General features: G+C 41.8%; 1 protein-coding gene across 1 annotated transcript in view; it reads right to left on the bottom strand.

Moving 5' to 3' along the window:
* Window positions 1–8,256: 8,256 nt before the first annotated feature.
* F5 (coagulation factor V) overlaps window positions 8,257–19,430 on the bottom strand; it is a 35,349-nt gene continuing 24,175 nt past the window's right edge. The window contains exons 16-25 of the mRNA XM_009814430.2: window positions 18,983–19,190; window positions 17,761–17,940; window positions 15,966–16,082; window positions 15,485–15,556; window positions 14,300–14,394; window positions 12,791–12,946; window positions 11,806–11,950; window positions 11,500–11,648; window positions 10,544–10,726; window positions 8,257–9,760 (exon numbers count right to left, since the gene is read on the bottom strand). Of these exons, the coding sequence (XP_009812732.2) occupies window positions 9,572–9,760; window positions 10,544–10,726; window positions 11,500–11,648; window positions 11,806–11,950; window positions 12,791–12,946; window positions 14,300–14,394; window positions 15,485–15,556; window positions 15,966–16,082; window positions 17,761–17,940; window positions 18,983–19,190 (1,494 nt within the window). The 3' untranslated portion in view covers window positions 8,257–9,571. The remainder of the gene's footprint in view (window positions 9,761–10,543; window positions 10,727–11,499; window positions 11,649–11,805; window positions 11,951–12,790; window positions 12,947–14,299; window positions 14,395–15,484; window positions 15,557–15,965; window positions 16,083–17,760; window positions 17,941–18,982; window positions 19,191–19,430) is intronic.

The following is a 19,430-nucleotide window of genomic DNA, read 5'->3' on the forward strand; positions in this document are numbered from 1 at the left end:
CTGGTCCTGCATCACCTGCCATCAGTGGGTTGTTGCTTTCTGGCTATCTTCTGGGGCTAGCAAAATTTCCTTTCAGTTGTTCTCAAGCCATTGCTTCTCAGCATCTCCCTGTTCTGTTTTCTTTGTAGATTTATCAGGAAAAAAGAATAAAAGATGGCAATTGCCATTTCACCACGCTTCAGTGTGAAGCAAGACTCTAAATAGGAAGAGTCAGCTCCTGTTAATACTGGCATCCATCGCAACCATTTGCATGGAGCTGCTGATCTCTTAAAATAGCGTGGTTAGAGTGAAATGAGCCGAAACAATGATTGATAAACAAGTTGCCATGGGGAAGTGAATAGAAACGCACAATTCCCTCTCACTTGGCTCTCAGCAGCCCCTCTGTTCTGCTGGCACGTGGCTCGGTAGCAGGTAATAAGAAGATATGGCCTGCTAGAATGAGGTGTAGTGCATCTTCTTACCGATCTGGGTCATCGCTTCACGTCGAGCAGAGGCGGGAGGAAAGAGCAAAACCGTGGAGTTCCCATGGCGCGCCCTGCCTAGGGGCAGCAGTTCCCGCAACTTCAGGCTGCTCACAGGATCTGATGGGTGGCCTTGGTCCTTTCCAAAACAGCGATCCCTCGAGTTGTGCCACTGGAGCTCAACTGCTGTTTCCAGAGGATTGGCTGGGGGTAGAAGGAGTTATGTCAGCTCGACCCATTTCCTTGAAGCGATACACAGTCAGTCGGTCAACTGCAAAAAAACTGCATAAGAAAAAGAACCTGCAACATCTTGATTTAAGTACTCCAGGTTTTCTCAGAGTTTCTTTTGTTCTCACCTTATTTTGTTTTCATGGGATATTTTCAGCCTTTGGAAACATGATCAAATTTTATTCCCTGAATTTTCACTTCTATCTTTCCTTCCCTAGCCTTCCTCCCCGTTTTCTCTCTCCATCTCACCACTCTACTAGAAAAAGTAAGGCAAGGTTAAGGGTGTTTGATAGTAAAGAAAAATCTCAAAACTTCCAATATTTTTTCTCAAGGTGGAAGACATAAGCTGGGAAAAGCAGGGCTTCTCACACTTTCTTCCCTTAATCTTACCTGCTCCCTACCTCTCTCAAGAAGCACACACCTTTTTCAGAGGAGTAATAGGAAGTTTAAAAAGAAATAGGATTAGGGGAAGAATTTCTATCCTTCAACTGTAATTTTTTAAATTCCAAAACCAAAAATAACCTCACAATTTATGTTAGCATTAAATAATGATTGGTTTCATCCCATAGCTACGTGTTTGTTCCTTTCTAACTTCCCAGACAGGTGATGTGAAGAGTGTTTTGAAAATGACTACGTTCCACACAGGATTAAACCATTTTCCAGAGAAAATCATTCTTTTACCGGAAAGATTTGACCAATTTGAGTGATTGCTCATATTCTGAACACTTCCACATAAATAATATTACATGGAAATAATTATAAAAGCTTTCAAGACCGTAAGAGTCAGCGTAGGTCTGCCAGAGAGGCATCACCCGCACATGTGTGACCTGGACCGAATGAGTGATTGTTGTGTTGTCCCTAAATCAGGGTTCTTCACCCGGTATGCAAAACGCCAATCAACGAACTGAGTCGAGATATTTGTCTTTATTGCCAGTCTGCAGAGTGGGGTGCCGGGCATTTAAGATCAGCCAGCACACCTCTCAGAAACACACAGGGTCTTTTGTACAAAACAATAAAAAAGAAAGAATCCCGTTACAATAACTGATTGGTCACTCATAGTGAAGTTCAGCTGCGCATGGCTTAATTTTAATGTAACTCATCATACTAAGGTGGACTTACATTTGCATTTAAAATCTCTTTCTAGGGGTGTATTTTTTAGTATTAAAATCACCTGAGGTTAGCTTAGGATACAAGTCTTAATTAAATTCCAAAATACTTCTCTACATGTATCATGTATCACTATGCACCATTACACACACTAAATAGGTTATTGTCTACTCGAAAGGTCCTTGTACAGTAGCATTGTCTTAACCAGGATGCGCATCCAATTACCGGGGTGAGTCTCCATCTCCGTCCCCAAGGATACCTGAATTCCGTTGCTATAACCTGATTCCGTACGCGGCAGTTGCAGCATGGACGCACTGGGTGATGGCTGCCCTTGACAGACACAACTCTGCCTTGTACATCCCCTGAACACCCCGCAGTGAGTAACGTTTTATACAACCACATAGCTCACGCAGTAGTACTGGACAAAACCCTTCCTTGCTGAGTTACTCGAACACTCCGAACTGCCTTCAGAGCGTACGAGTTTCCTCAACCAACTTCTTTATCACAAGCCTCACCTTCGTACAACTCAGGGCTGTTGCACACTAGAAGGCTCTCTTGCTGGCCGGGGGACGCGCCGGCTGTGTTTTCCTGCTCCTCCCTTGCACAAGGGAAGCTTGAAATCTGTCTGTACTTGCCCAGAACTCTTCAGATTGTCAGATCAATCTCAGAAATTGCTGCTGGCACCGCAGAAGAAAAGGATCACACAGAGCCCTTCAGCAGGGCACCGTTGCTGCTTTCTTTAGTGCTTATGACTAAGAATCCCTTTTTGTCTGAATTTAGGGTGGAATCACCCCTGGGGGATGCTTGATTCAGCATGAGATCCAAGCGACTCATCTAAATGCACATTTCGGTCTCAGAGCCAACACCGCTTTAAGGTCACATCTTATCCACACCATAAACTCTGATAGGTTTCACCCAAAAATGCACCAGGAGGAGTATTGTTAACCAGTTCTGGCCTGCAGTTTATTGTTTATTTATAATATATACGTGCAAGAAAAATTCTCTTAAAGTCTTGCGAAGTTGTTTGGAGAAGAGCTTCTGTAAGTTGAAAACTTTCTGCGCTCTCGTGAAGCCGTTCTTCAGAGTGCTCTGTCAGCCTGCGAGAGCACTCAGATGATACGAATACCTCAGAAACTCTCCAGAAGGAGGGATGAAAACAGGTTTGTCTTTTGCTGAGCATGGAAGGAACAAGGGCACATAAATATGAGAAAAGGCGGCAACTGATTTCTTTGTTTTTATGATTTTGGTCATTGTAATTAATTGGGGGAAGTAGAGCCTATTAACTAGTATATACGTTGAAATGCAACAGAAGTAGCGAGAACAAAAAAAGCCAAATTATTTCTGAAATTAAGCACGACTAGTTTAGAACAAAGCCTGGAGATTGCAGCTATCTGTAAGAACGGAAGACTGGATACAACCTTGAAGGTCTGTGTCTTCTAGTTCCCTCTCTGGCTGATCCTTTGGTAATTTGGGGGCTCTGAACAGGAGACTTACAAATGTTATGCAGCCATGAAGGGTTAATTTAAAAGCTCTGGCATTGATTACTTTATTCAGATAGTATGCCATCATTTCTGTTACCTCCTGTTCTCCTAGGGTTGATTAGTTCCAGACTTTTAAGATGTCACGTATTGAGTAAATACAAACCTCAATTCAAGAACGTAGACCTGTCCTGCAAGCACAGAGCATGTGTTTCCTTGGTGGCAAAACCAATAGAACAAAGTAATTTCACTGGAGGGAAGAATACAACGTTTTCCCGTATCAGGACCTCAAATAGTAAATTACTATTTTTAAAAAAGCCTTAAGAAAGACAACAGAATTGACTCAGCTTCTTGATCCCTTCTTCTTAATTCCTTTAAAGTTCCTTCCCCTCTTCAAAAAATAGATATGCATAAATTCTGCTAGGATATTCTTTGAATGGCACAGCTTTTTTGGAGCCATTCTGGAACCATTCCAGCTTTTTGAGAGCAAGCAAACTCTCAGGGGTACATTGTAATTTTGTATTTTAGAGCGGTGAAGGGAGGGTCAGCAGTCATTGCCATAAATATATTGCTATAATCAACTGCCCTTGACCTCTAAGAAAAAGTCCCTTGCTAAAAGAATGCGACGGCTCTTCTCTGTAGCATGGACAGAGCATATTTTCTGCTTCTATTTTACTATACACAATGTGGAAGTCCAAGATATTTTGGTACTCTAGTTCAACACAAATTCATCTTATTTTTTTATTTTTCTGAAACTTCGCTGCTTTTTACCTGTAGTTCATGCCTTGATGTCCACACATTCCACCACGTATCTCCTCCAGCGCTGCCTTCATCACCTCTAGTTCCATATATGCTAGATCTTGCCTTCAACAAGACTGGTAAACCAAGTACATCCTGAAAGCTGTGCAGGGGGGGAAGACTGCAGCACTGCAGTCTACTGAACACAGCTGATAGAGAAGCCAGTGTAAAATCCAAGCTATCAAGACCTGCAGAAGCCTTAGGACACACAGCAGCCACCTCTCCAAAGTATAGGAGTCGTTAGGAGGCAGGTTGCTATCGAGAGCCTCTGGCAGAGCGCTTCCCTCGTCCTCCGCACACCGTAGCAGGCTCTGGATTCGACACGATGCAGGCTGAAGCATACAGCCGTTGGAAATGAGGCAATTTATGGCTGAATCCGTGGAACCACTTGCCACAGGATATCAGATTAGCTCTTGGTCTAAGATGGATCATGTTGTACAGCACTATACATTTCCATTATGTACATAACATTTGAAAAATATTTTGCAGTCAGCTACATGGGAAAAAAAATGAAAAAGTCACATAAGTCTGCTACAAGTGGAGACAGTGGTGGGCAAATTTTCATGGGAAGTGCTAAAAGAGAGACCAATAGCAGGTGTTAGAAAGAAAAGCAAGCAGTGGATTGAGTAGACTTAGAGGAAACATACCCTGTACTTTTATTAAATGTAGAAGCACATAGGTCAGTCTGAATTACTTGGTGTTTTTAGAAGTATCTAGGGCACAGTGGGCTTAACATAGTATGGCTCCCATTCGGAATGGTGTTACAGATGTGCCCAGGAGCCCTGAGAATGATCCCATGGCCTGTTTTAGAGAGTGCTGTACAAACATTCAAGAAGATGGAGGCCCAGCCTGGAGGAGATTATTGTAATTAAAACATGATGCAAGTACTGGGTGTAACAAACAAATGGAGAATGGGGCACAGCAATGATAGGAAATTGTAGGTGGATAAACTGGTTATGATGTACAGGTAGCGTAAATAAACTTAACAAAACAAAATACAGGAGTGAGAGCAAGAAGCGGAATATTCAATGCTGATTGAGTGGAATGACTGACTCACACAAAATGGCAGTTGGTCACCCCAGGACAGTGTTGCATCTTATTTCTATGGTGCTAAATAGTAACGTATTAATAAACAGCCTTCCCTAGCACTTATGTGGCCGTGGGCACAGCCTTTACCTTCCTCCTTCAGGTATGCGTCCAAAAGATCTTTTCCTGTCATGAAAGATATCTCCTGAGCATCACCCCTTGTGAGGTTGCGAGGGCGCTTTTTGCCCCTTAGCACAGTCCTAAAACTCTGATCAACCCAGCAGCGTTCACGGCCATTTCAGGGGGTGCTGGAGGGTGCTCAAAAGGTTGGATACTTCTCTGGAGTCCTGACCAGATTCCTACCTGATGTGTTTTCTGTAGAGTCCTCCTGGCACTTCACATAGGCATACTTTCGCCATGCACGCTCACTGATGTCTTTTAATATGTAAAATGCTGCAAAGCCCAGATTCACCTTTGCATCGGTTTTGATGCACAGCTCAGGAAGTTTCTGAGAGTGAGCGCAGAAACATGATCTGCATTGACTTTAATCCATGAGTAATATACAACTTTATGTTTCCATTACGTTTTGCCATACTAGTGGCGTGCAGGGAACCACCCAGTTCGCAAACGCCGGCAAACCTTGGTGAAGGTGAGCAGGCTCAGCTTGAGTCCAGCTACCTCTGCGGTACAGGCATTATGGTCAGAATTGCCAGCAGAAAAACCAGTAAAAGCGGAGATTACATCTACTATCTAAGGAAGCGGTGTGCCTACTGATTCCTATCAGCCTGCCTGAATCAGCTTTAAACTTTATGGAGAAGTCTGTACAAACCTGTCTGAACACAGGGCTGATGCGTCAGGGTCCGAAGAAACTGCTGGGCTGCTCTGTCAGTAACTCCTTTAGAGCTGCTCAACTGCCTTTACTTCCACCTCGCTTCCAATCTAAGCGCGGACACAACCAGTTTCACAACTTGAAGGAGTACAGCCACCACCTCTGGAAAGCAAAAGGAAACGCTTAGCGGCACCCAGTGAGAAAAGCATGGGACTTCGTGCACAGCCATCCCTGGGCTATTGTCATCTGCAGATGGTCAGCTTTGGGCACCCTGAGGCCTCCTGGAAGCTGGAATGAGCGTTAGAGGGCAGCAACTCCATTGTAATGCTGTTTGAGGCTAAAAGCAGTTGACTTTGGACCTTTGGATCAAAAGGCCAGCATGAAGGCATCCACCCAGATTTGTGAGTGAAGAAATTATTGGCCAGGTGTGACTACTCTGAACTTTGGCACAACGTTTCTCCTTCAGTCTGAAAGACCTTGTGTTTGCTAACCTTCATGCTGTGTTACGCATCTTTATTCTTTAGTTTGAGAGAACTGCAGGAACTCTGGCTCCCCTCGTGTATTTTGCAAATACCTTCAGCATACACCGGATTTCATTCCATAGTGTGTAAAAGGTGGTGCAAGACTGACTGTTTTAAGTACAAATTTCCAAAAGCCTTGGCAGATTCAATCTAAGCTGGTTGCTTGATGAAATCAATGCAAGTTCTTGGTTTTCCAATCATCTACAGGCTCACTTAAACATAGCTTACCTTCTCTTTGGCAGATCTGGCACAGATTGTTTCCACATCTTCTTTGCTGTAAACATGGACCAAGAATTTCACCCCTCATTTGCCTTTGGAAATAACTTTGTGTACTTGGTCAGGCTGGGATGGAGTTAATTTTCTTCAGAGCAGCCTGTATAGCGCTGCGCTTTGGATTTGTGGCTAAAAACAGTCTTGATATACACCAATGTTATAGCTATGGCTGAACAGTGTTTGCACAGCACCGCAGCCTTTTCTTTTTCCCACTCTGCCCCGTCAGCGAGCAGGCTGGGGGTGCATAAGAGTCTGGGAGGGGACACAGCCGGGACAGCTGATCCCAGCTGACCAAAGGGATATCCGACACCATACAACATTGTGCTCAGCAGTAAAAGCTGGGGGAAAGGAAGAGGAGGAAGGGGGGAAGGTTCAGAGTTACAGCGTTTGCCTTCCCAGGTAACTTTTACATGTGCCGAGGCCCTGCCTGCCCATGGGAGGTGGTGAATAAACACCTTGCTTTGCTTTACTTGCACACGCAGCTTTGCTTCACTGATTAAACTGCCTTTGTATCAACCCAACTTTTTCTTGGTTTTGCCCTTCTAATTTTCTCCCCCAGCCTGCTAGGAGGGAGCGAGTGAGCAACTGGGTGGGGGTTTAGCTGCCAGCTGGGGTCAACCCACCACAGTCCTTTTTGGTGCCGAAGGTGGGGCATGAGGACTTAAGAGAGAACATCTGACCAGAACAGGCTAGGTAGAATTCATTGCTGTTAAGCTGCTAATTGTAAGCTTCAAGTACTTGCTTGCCTTAGTCTATATTAGAGTCTAGTGCGTGTTAGTGGCTGTTCTGGACCTTCGCTGTTTATTGTAGCACTTATCTTACTCTGCTGTGCCAGGGAACATTTTGTTAATAGCAGTGGCCACGTGCCTGGGCTGGCGCATTGTGGCATCGGCATTTTGGGAGGGGACGCAACCAGGGCAGCTGACCCCAGCTGACCAAAGTCCTTTCCATTAGTAAGTAGAAGCAGAATCTCCAGCTTGTAAAACTGATGATGTATTGAGTCATGCTCCTGCAATCAATTTTGCAGTTGTCTAACTTCACATAGGATCATATATATACAAAATAAACTAATTACTTATGTAGAACCTTTAAGATCATTAAGTTGTTCAGCACTTATTGCACAAAATCGTGGTTCTGCTGAAGTTAGCGAGCATTTCTTAGCTCTTTCCTATAGTAAAACTTGATTCCAAAGTTTACTTTTCCCTTTTTTTTTTTAGTGAATATGGCTTGTATTGCAATTTCATGGCTGTAGCAAACAAAAATAAATAAGCACCATTACAAAATATTAAGAAACTGATCTTTTTAGAAGCAATTATTCATACAGTTTCACCATGTGAAATTAATTCTAATTGGCACTGAAAATTCCCATCAAGCTGAAAATTTTACTTTCATTATGCAAAATTTCACTAATTATTGCCAAAGAGGTACTACTGTCAAGGCAAATATACAAATTAAAATGTTGATGTTTTTCATGCTACAATATTATCTTTATTTTCCAGTGAAAAATGACAACAGTTTGTGACATAGTAAAAAAAACAAAAGAAAATATTTGTTTAGTTTTTATACTTTTTTTCACTCCATTCTATATCTTCATTTTGAAATGCATAGTCCGTAAGATACAAGAATTGAAAAACTACTGAAATAACTTGGTTAACATTGTATGAGGTTCAAAGACAAACTACTTTGAAAAATCCACCCTGCTGAAGGGTACCTAGTGTGATAAGTGGAAGTTCTGCAATTAAACAACTTACAGGATTGAAGCCAAAGACACTACTGAAAGCTTAGGTAAAAGTCTGCTGCAATAACGAGTTCATGGACTGTGTATAAATTTTCACCAGACGTAGTCATCCTGGGAAACATCCATGTATGCTCTATGCACAAGAGTAGTTCCATTAGTGAAAACACTGTCAGAGCAAAATGGTAAAGAAGATGCAGATGTTTCTATTACCCAGTTTCATCTAATGCTCCTCTGCCACGACCAGGTCATATTCTCACTGACCTGCTATGGTTCTCAATGCCTTCCTATTCAAGGGAGCTCTCCCCATAGTCTAAAAGTTTGTATGGGACTGAATGCCAGGAGTTCTGGATTCTCACTTCAGTTCTACTGTTGCCATTCCATGACCTACCATAATCCAGGTTAAATCACTTCCCTCCTCATTTCTGGGAAAGAAAGGTATTGCTGACCCCCCTCCCCTTGCCAGGGCACTGAAGACGAATTGTTACGTGAAATCCACAGCATTTCAGGTGCGCTGGGTGTGTAAGAACCAAATCAATAATTCGAACCCACATTCTCCGAGAAGGGGTTGCATATGCCTCAATGCTGGCATGCATTCCACCTTTGTCATAGCATAAATGAAAGACATGTGGAGGCGAGGCCACCCTTGCAATCATTTCTTACCGAGGCACTGCTGGAATGCAGCACCACAGCTCCGTATCTGCACTGGTTTTCCCTCTCAGCCCTATGTATGGAGAACATCCACCTGTAGCTTTCTATTCCTCCTCTGTGCTGCAGAAACATTACCAAATGGAGATAGCCAGGGCTCAGGATTAAGGCCAGAGTCTCCATCTCCAGGGATTTAGAACTTAAAATTAAGTAAAAACTAAGACAGAGTATTGGTTAGAATGAAGTGATATACAAATCAGATGGGACTGCTATTTCTTCCCAGAGAAAAGAAGCTGTTTTCTAAGGTGTCTATTTGTAGGAATGAAACACCTGCCAGAGAAATCTCTCTCAATTCTTGCTGGCAAAACATGAAGGTCCTTTGAGAAAGCACACATCCGAACTACTAAGTATGATTGTTTTAAGGGTTTTAAAAAAAGTTGTTGTTCCGCATGATGATTGCCAAAAGGTTAAGAGCTCCCAGACTTGTCAGTTCTTTTCACAGTCAGACCCCCACCAAAATCACAGCCGTAGAGTTCCACCCGAAGGGCAATACCATGATACCATGTTCTCGGAACAATGCGGATAAACCTGGACAAGATAGGTGGATTAAAGAAATGCTTGACGTGCCCATTGCTGTTTTCATTACCCAAGAAAACCTGCAAATACACAAACACACAATTAGTTAAAAGGCAGCATGTCTAAAAAGAAAAAGCAGGTTTTTTTAAATGGTTCCAAGCTGTTGCATTAGCCATCCAGGGTAGATGGGCTGGCTCATTTCTGATTTTACGTAAGATCACATCCAGTCTCTTCCTAAAACACTGGGTCAAAGCTAGTTCAGGCCAGCAATATCTGAGCCTGAATGAATTGAACAGCCTCTGCTTCCATCCACACTGAGATATTTGCCATTCAAATTTGGATGGACTAAAAAACCCAAACTTCCCTTATTTTACCTCTGCTAATAGCCCTTGTGAGTTAGGTTGGTGTAAGGTGATGTAGGCAACAATATAAAGTACTGTGTCCACTCTGTGGGTATCTAGAGCTTTCCAGCTCTGTTAGAGCAAAACTGCTCACTAACATTAATCTCACTCATAAAATCAAGGCAGGAAAAAAACCTGAAAGAGGCCCCGGGAAATCCATTGTTCATTCTAATTAAATGTCCTTGTGCATTCAAATTAAATGTCCTCCTTTACAAATAGCTCCTTTTATCACAACATTGACTGCATTCTCTACAGATTTGGTGTTCTTTCCTTTTATTACTGTCAATTACTATTATCAAAATCAGATGGGTATTATGAAATTATCTGCAGTAACCCCAGCTCCCTATCATTTTAAAGTCCTGTGAGAATACCTCTTTGGCTGGGTATTCTGCCTTTGAGCCTTGACTGCGCTCAGCATCTAAAACCAAGCAATGATACTATTGCCTGAGCTGAAGATGATACCTTTGCCACCGAGCTTGAGCCATCTGTATAGGATTTCCACTCTGAGCCTTCGTCGCTGTATAGGATAACATAGGTTTTTACAAAGTTTTCAGCAGACAGGGACTTGACCCCCTGAGTAGCAATAGCAGTTATCTTCTTAATTGTGAGGAGATCAATTTGCAGCCACTGTTGGTTGTTGTTCAACTACAATTGATAAAAAGGGTTGTCTATTAGTAAATGTATCTATGTCTGTATTTGCTTAAGTGAAAAATCCTGTTTAAAGATAGTTAAAACTGCATCAAAATGCATCAAAACTGTATCAAAGAAGTGCAGAAGAGTAAAGCTGAGGCAAAAAAGTCACAGGCGTTCTTGGCGGCCCATATAATTAACTTCTTCCCTGCAGATGGTGTATTTGGTGTCTTAAGATTTCCACATTAATTTCCAATAAATAACGAAAAATAACACAGATTTATCTCCAGTATTAAAATGCAATATATAGTACTAATGCCAAATGCTAATACAAAACAGTAGCTTTCAGTAAATCTCAAGGTGCTTCGTAAAGAAACGCAGCTCCATTTTGAAGACGCAGAAGCTCACATGCCTTGCTGAAGGTCATCCCGCTCCGTTATCCACTAAGCTGCACTGCCTATAAACCAACCCAGGAAGGGTTTCTTTAACCACTTATATTCATCTCCTGAAATTAAAAGGGCTATTTCTGCAAGGAAGTGCTGCAGGCTCTGGCCCAGAGGACACCATCCGTCTCTCGAAATACGATTTCATTGCTGTTGCCAGAAGTTCAACAAGTTTTCTACCGGAAGAGTTGAATGGGCTTCTTCCCAAAGGATGGCTAAAGAGCTGTGAAGTAACCCTATCACACTCGGCACTGGACACAGTCTGCAGGAAACACAGGAGCATGCAGGCAGCACAAATTTATTAATGGTAGCTGTCTTGTGTTGTCCCTATTTTTTCTTTGTTACCTTGGCTCGCCAGGCATTGATCTTTCCATTCTGATTGAGACGAGCAAGCGAAGGGTCCCATGTGTTAAACCAGGATGTCTTAACAGATGAGGCTGTTATCTGGGTATTCTTGATCTCTCCGTTTTCCATTCCAAGTGGCAAAGAGCAACCTGTTAAGAGAAGCACCATGTTATCTCCAGTTCATCCAAGTAGCCATAGCCTAAGCAACAATGTTGGAGTTGAGAACACCCACAATTTTAGCTTCATTTAATGTATTAGGTAAAAAATTTGCCAGAAAGGAAGCACCAGCACACAACCCATTCTTACCATCTATTTCACAGCCCAGGAGCTCCATGCGAAGAGCAGGCCTGTTGTAGGCCTCGGTTGGGTAGACTCTGATGTACCTAGCAATAATAGGGGGATCAATGATGTTCTCTTTTATCCCATAGGCATCGGAATTACCTTCAAAAATCTATTAAAGAAAAAAGAAAAAATATTCACACAGAGTTAATTTAATGCAAACACAAGCTTGGATGCTGGACACCTGCTCTTTTACAAAAGTAGTCCTTTTTACACCATTAGCCCCATCCACTGTGATGGAGTGCCCTATGCTGCAGGGCAACTTGAAATATTTCATGGTCCCATCTTAGCATATATGGAAGCACCTGAAGGCCTCAGTTCAAATAAGCAACCCATTTCTATGCACTATATACATCTGCAAGAAGACGTTAGTAAAGAGGGAAAAGGAGAGGTAAGAGACAACAGGTTTTCAATTTGGAAGCTGTATCTTAGAAACCTCAGGGTAAATAAACCGAAGGAAGCCGTAACTAGTAGGGCTGGAGTGGTTGGACATAAAATGAACCTCTTGCAGGGTATGGCCACACTTATTACACAGGCCTTCTGCAGGCCATTCAGACAGTTTAACATTCAACTGTCGTGACAACAGGAAGGGAGGGAGAGGAAGGAGGATCTAGTCCCAGATGAGGTAGGGCCTGATTTTTAGTTCAGCTTCCTGCTTGCTTCAAGAAGCTGACATGGGCTTAGGAAATAAGAGTAGGGAGAGATGCTTGTCAGAAAGCCAGACTCTATACAGTCAAGGTCACAGGGCCCCAGTCTAGGTGGTTCCTCACCTTATAATTTCTCTTCTGGTCTGAATTTGAGTAGATTGGTAAATGCCCGTTGGGGCCTCAAGCTGTATTGTATATCTAAAGGCCATCATTTTTTCCACTATCTCTTAGCATAAAACTGTCACCTCACTGCATCATTCAATGATGCCACCTAGGTTGTCGCAACCCTGATGGCACATACAGACCTTTTGTGCTGGAGAGCTGTCTCCTTTGAAGGTGCTCCACCTCCGTTTGTCTTTGCTGTAAATAATAAAGAACTTCTGGATGTACAAGGACGTTAAAAACTGCTTGGCTCCCTGCGTCTGTATCCCAGTTAACAGAACTTGTCTTTGAAAGTCCACCTAGGAACAGCAAACAGTGTTTATAAAGCCAATAATGCACAGTCAAATCCGTTTCATTCTTTGGCATCTACACGGTAACTTTGAGCCCTGCATTTTAAACCCCACACCACTAACACTCTCAGGAGGAATACAAGCAGATGCCAGAATCCAAATTAATGCTGTCGCTCTCGTTTATTTGTGTGTGCATTTAATTTCAGAGGTCATTTTACAGTGTTTAGCACAGCACCACAAAGACACCTCAAAAATGTCTATGTCTCCATGCTAGGCAGAACTCTACTATCCTCATTTTACAGATAGACAAAAGGAGTATAGAGAAATTCAAGGCTCACATTTTCAAAAGCTGCCTCTAGTTTTGGATACCCAGGCTGAGAAAAGGGATATGACATTCTGAAGTGCTGAAGAGCTACCATTCCTGCTGATACCAGATCCAAAAACTTAGCACATAAAAATCAAATTAGCAAGATGTTCCTATCAGCGGTGAAACTCATTCTTTGGGATATGCCCTCCACACCTCTCCATCCTTTACTGCAGTAGCCTCAAATTCTCACTACCACGTCCCCTATCAAATTCTTTCTCTTCCCAACATTATTTCCAGTTCCGCATCAGATCCCCCAGCCTTCTCCCCCTATTTCACCTCCACTAACTTGCTAGCATGTCAAATGTTAGCAAGCCAAACATAACAGCCACCTGTTGAACTTACACTGCAACACTAGTTTGAGTCTTTCTTTTCTCCCAACTGCCAATTTCAATGAGATTTGTAAGAAATCAACTATCTTCTCTGAATTTGGGTGCAAATTGGCTACCTGGTGCCAAAGTCATTGGGATGGAAGAAAAGGATGGAACAAGTGAGGTGACTGAATGATATATAGTGCTTGAAGCCAGAATTACAAGCTTCATTACCTTGTGAAGTCACACTGTGCTATGTCAAGTTGGACACAGAAGCATTCAAAACAAACACAAACCTATCTGAAGCTATGTTTGAGAGTATTACACTTTAAATCATCACCCAACAAACATACATAAATATGTACTGTCAGGTAGACGGAGGGAAAAAAAGGAATGGAAATAACAACTCCATTTGCCTACGAAACAGTTACGGTCTAAATTGTGAGGGTAGCTGTCCAGTCAATGGGCCTCAATAGCAGTAGAGACTGGGTTACTCCAGGGGAGGTGGACAGTTTATCGTATCACCAGTCAGGCTTGCTGCATCTTTTCAGTTTTCCCCAGCAGCCTTCTCAGCAAGAACAAGAGCAACTTGACCTTTTAAAACAAGTTGCAGGAACATCGCAACACAGGATTGTATGGCCATACCCAGGCTCAATGATGGTCAAGCACATGTTGTACGAACCGTACCTGGATCCAAGGGAGTTGTTCTTTTTGCACTGTAGTGCTCCAAGCATTGTATGTTCCAGAATTGTTTAATCGGGCTAACTTCGGTTCCCAATAGTCTAGACAGAAAATATGAATAAAGCAAGAATTTAAATAGACGTGCTGAAAAAAAAATGGAGGCTGTAACTAGCTACTGATGTTGAGTGCTTCCGTTCTTTTCCAATGTGTCTTGGGAAAAAACCCCAACCAACAGACTAAAACCATAATCTATGATAATTTGAACACGGTCAGCAACTGAAAGTCAGCTGTTACCCTGCAAAGTTTTACAGTTGGCAGAATGACTTTAAAAATAACAGCCTTTTATGTAATGTACTGTCTATTGATTTGGCACCAGCGTCTAGAGTTTGCTAAACAAGTTTTGGCTGCCAGCGGGATCAGATGCAAAATGTGCTCTACATTCATGGCAGAGAGCTTCCCTTCGCATAAGGAGGTTTCCATGTTAACAACCGATATGAAATCTATATGACAACACAGCTTTCAAGCCTTCGTAACACTGTGATGGGAAATGAAGAAAGCAAGTTAAATCCACATAAAAATCAGTTTCCCAAAATAAAGTAATTTATTTGCTGTTTCAAGGGAAAGGATGTGTGTTCCTGCATGCATGTGTAACCTGTATACCTCGATTTGCCACTGTCCATGTAAAATTCTATCAATTTCTCTATCAAGTGACCCCACTTTTCTATCAGGAATAAACTTGATATATTAAAGACACTGTCATTGCTCTGGGTGCCAGGTTTCCAAATCTTTTGTGAAAGGACAGTTTATCTGTCGCATCTCATACCACATGCAAATCTCAAAAGCTTTTTGAACACTTGCTGTGGATTTTCAAGCAGGGAACCCAAAGGACAAAAAGATAAAGCTGGATTTGTTCCAGGTCATCCAGCAGGCCACGGACGTAGGACTCCCTGACTCTCAGGCTTGTGGTACTGACAGTAGACCCATGACACTGTTAAAATACAATGATGAGGGCTACCTAGCATGGCTCTCAGTCTCTGCTTGCATCACTGGAGATCTTTTTAACCTGACAGTTGATTCACTGCTCAGCTGATCTTGTACGACGTATCATGAGATGCCAAAAGAATATGGAACTGCAATACTTTGCTGGCGATATTCAGGAGCACGCCTGGACCTTTTCAAGTATTAACTCACCGATATAATGTGAAGCGTTGATTTGCGAATCAAGTATAACTCCACTTGCTAGACCCATTGGAATCCTGCACTCTAAAGAGAGCAGAGTAAGTTTGTTGTTAAAGAAAAGGAGGGCTATTCCAATATATATTCTGTCGGAATCTTCTAAGACAACATAATTCAGAACAATTCTTAGTAATACTGTAACACCACCACTCTCTTCCCAGAGAAGGCCAAGTTAATCTCTGCAATTTCTCTCAGCAGATTGATCCACTGGTCACTGTGAGGAAACCTCAAATTCAAAGCCAGTATGCTAGAGGTTAAATATTTTTTCTTCTAGAATAAATTTACAGTAACCACTCCACCCCCTCCTTGAAAGCACAGAGCATCTGATTTGGGTTTTGGCAGAACAATCTCCCAAATTTATTTTTAGTGATCCTGAAAGGGTAGAGATGACTTTACGGCTTGACTCCCCCAGGCACAAAACACCTTAGTTCAGTACCTTTCTCTATAACCAAATAGGATGCCTGCATTCCTGCTTGCTGATATTCCCCCACTTCAGTGTCTAAAAGCCACCAGCCAGGTCTCTGTGGTTTCATTTCAATTGTTCTAAATGAGCCTTGAAAAAAAATGGAAGAGAAATGTATCAGAAACATTAGCATTATAAGGCTGATGTTAGCAAGGCTGGATGTTAAACCAAAGATCGCCCTATGACTTAATCCAGAAAAGTTAAGTAACCTGCTACACATTGCAGAGAGAGCACTAACTACCATCTCAATCATTTTTTTTTCTTAGCAAGCAAGTTCCAACTGGAGACTGAGATTGGAATTAAGTGACCAGATCAAAACTAACCTTTGCTGCTGGTGCTAAGTACAAAACCTTGGATGCCTGTATGTAACAGCAGATACCTGCACATTAAATACAGTGCTGAGCCATGTAACGAACAGCGCTATTAAGTTTATTACGTAACTTAGGGATGTTAATTCTGTGGTGCTGATTATAGCTCTGAGTCCTGCTGCCCCAGTGTGTTGTTCAAGTAATGTAAAGAATGGATATAAAGAAGCCAAAAGTAGGCGTAGGAGAATCAGATGTATGGGCCCTGCCCTCGCTCTCTGCATGCCCAGGAGGGCCAACGACTGAGCAGGAAGCAGATACGGTTTAGGCTGTTTGCTGCACTTTTTAGAAAGCACAGTACCTGCTTCATTGCTTTTCTTATATTTGTAGTTAGTGCAGACATGATAATTCTGATTCCTATTTAAACAAAAACATATGTAGATGTCATAGGGAAAAACATCACCTTAAAAAGCTTAGATAGTGAATAAAGCACATAACATTCACTAAAATAAACTCCTATTATTTCACACCAATCCCCTTATTTTGATCTCCTTGTTTCCTGAGGGGTTTTTTTGTTTGTTTGTTTTTTGTTTTGGTTTGTTTAAGCACTTGTAGCTGGCAATACAGGCTTCATAAGTCCTGTTATTGCACACTTGCACTGCTGACAGTCATGGGCAAAGGAGTATATCCTGCAGGCTAATGAATGCTTTTAGCCTATTTCCTTTCTCTCTGGACATAAGAATTCTCCTGGGGCTCACATTTGCTCTCTCTCTTCTGTATCACATTCATCTTGACATTATAAAAATAAACCCTCACCATACTGAGCCAGATACCAATGGTCTTTCCCAGTAAATGTCAGTGAGACTTCAGTGGTATTGAAGCCCGGGGATGCACAAACATCATTGCTATGCTACTGTACACGTGTCATTTCACGAGGAATTGGTGGCAAACACTATCCTACTGACTTCCTTTTTCCAATACTGACCTTTACTATTAAGCACCTTCCAAAGCCAAGCCCAGCACTATGACCTACTTTGCAGGTAGGAAAAGAGAGATGCAATAAAGGAGAAAAACCCACTCATGTTCACATACCTGGTGAGTGGCAAGGAAAGTGAAAAAGAGAAGGCAGTAGAAGCAGACCAAACTGCTATTAATTTTCCATGTATATCCCTTCTCATCTGAGAGGAAGAAATTGGTCCAAGCACTTAAGTTTTGTCTGTACCTTTACTCGTATTTCCAGTTTTAAAGGTCAGCAACGTTACCTTTATTTCCCCCCTGCCACAGTGTTAAGCAAGCTGCAAAGCGATGATTTTCCTTCTGACCATCATGGGCAAATGAACTGTTACTGCTCTCAAACTCTTTCTTACTGTGCCCAAAGCCAGCTTCTGTTCACCTTTACATCGGTATGATGATGACAGACTGCAACCATCACCCCTTAGAACTTACTCCGCTCTGATACTTACCTGGAAGGAGTGTGTATGTACCAAGCTGATGCTTTGGCTCTCCTTGTTCTATGAAGGTCTGTCCATGAAAATGAACAACATGAATGTCTTTTGGCCCACCCATATTCAGCAAATGCCATCGGACCAGTTCACCTTCATACATCCTCAAGCCTTGCAAATTGTAGGTAATCCCATTAATGGCTGGAAAAAAAAAAAAAATATTGTTGGTAAGGAAAACCGCTCACAAAACAGGTCTCAAAGTGCTAGAATGTAGTTATTAAAATGAGTAAAATGTTTAATGAAGTAACACCTTTGGGAAAAACACCACTTTTTCCTTCTTCCAATTCAAAGTGCTACACACTTTATAGTCTTATATACATCAATTCAGAAAATCCAGGGACCTCACCAGGCGATTTGAGCACTGTTTGCTTGCAACACATGGCAGCCAGGAGAAAAAGGAGGTGTAAAAAAATTAAATGCCAGATAGGAACATCAGGCCCAAAAGAAAGGACAGCTATCCAAAACGTGTTCTGCAGCTTACATTTTCACAGCTGTACAGTCACAACTGACACCTTCGATTAATAACTGATTTTATAGACCCCCCTTTCAAAAGGCAGATTCCACTTCTCAACATGCCTTTTTCAAATATGATCACTTACAGCACATAAGCATCAGATTTTCAAAGACAAAAACACAGAGTTTCATTACTGACCATTATTTCAAAGAGAAAAAAGGGTTACCTTTGAACAGTCAGCCGCTTACTTAACTTTACATAACTAAAATCTCTGTATCCAGAGAGGTATATGAAGGGCTGTCCTAGAGCTGCTTTGAATTCCTCAGTAGAACTAGTTGATTTGTCAAATTATCACAATATTTTAAAATTTCTTGCAAAAAGTTTTCAGGGTATTAGCTTCTTCCTGAAAAGAGGGTTTTTTAGTTTTCCTTTTTCTTTTTTTTTTTTTAAAATATGGCAGGTAGATGTATGTGAGTGTGAGAGAGAAGTTTTCTGTCAGAAGTTTCAGTCTAATAGGTCCTTTCTCAATAACAAATTTCCAGTCAATGCTAATCTTTACATATAAAACTATGACTTTTATTAGTACAATGGAGAACAACAACAAAAAAATTGACATAATTAACGTGTACGATTTATGCATGTTCAAAGCCACTGTGAGCAGGGATACCTCCCCCAGCATCTTTCCCTCTACCCTAATAAATTGAATACTTGACAAAATTAAATAAATACCATAGAATTTGTGGCATCGCTGCATTTCTTGGGTCTTCTCATTACACGGCCTTCTAGAACGTTTGTCAAAGTACCAGCTTTTCTCTTCATCAAAGACCATAAAAAGCAAGAAAAAGTCTCGGGTCGATGCTTTGCTGTGTGATTTACTGAAGGTTCCTTTTTGACAGATCAGTATCGGCCCAATCAAACCAGAGTGAATATCTTTCTCCTAGAAGGTAATAAACTCATTAGATGTAAAAGCAGATTTCCCAAAAAGATGTCAAAAAACCCATAGCATTCTACAGAAATGCATCAGGCCCTAAAAATTTAAAGCAGAGGCCAGAATTGCCATTGCCTTGTATCTTTACTTTCCCCTGCTCAGTCTACCACAGAGTTCCCCCAGATTTGACTTCGTCCACAGCTTATATCCTCTTTTAGCTAGTAGAAGAGATTAAATGTCAGATGGGAA

This window comes from Gavia stellata, chromosome 1 (genome assembly GCF_030936135.1).
Source record: "Gavia stellata isolate bGavSte3 chromosome 1, bGavSte3.hap2, whole genome shotgun sequence".
Classification (NCBI taxonomy): domain Eukaryota; kingdom Metazoa; phylum Chordata; class Aves; order Gaviiformes; family Gaviidae; genus Gavia; species Gavia stellata.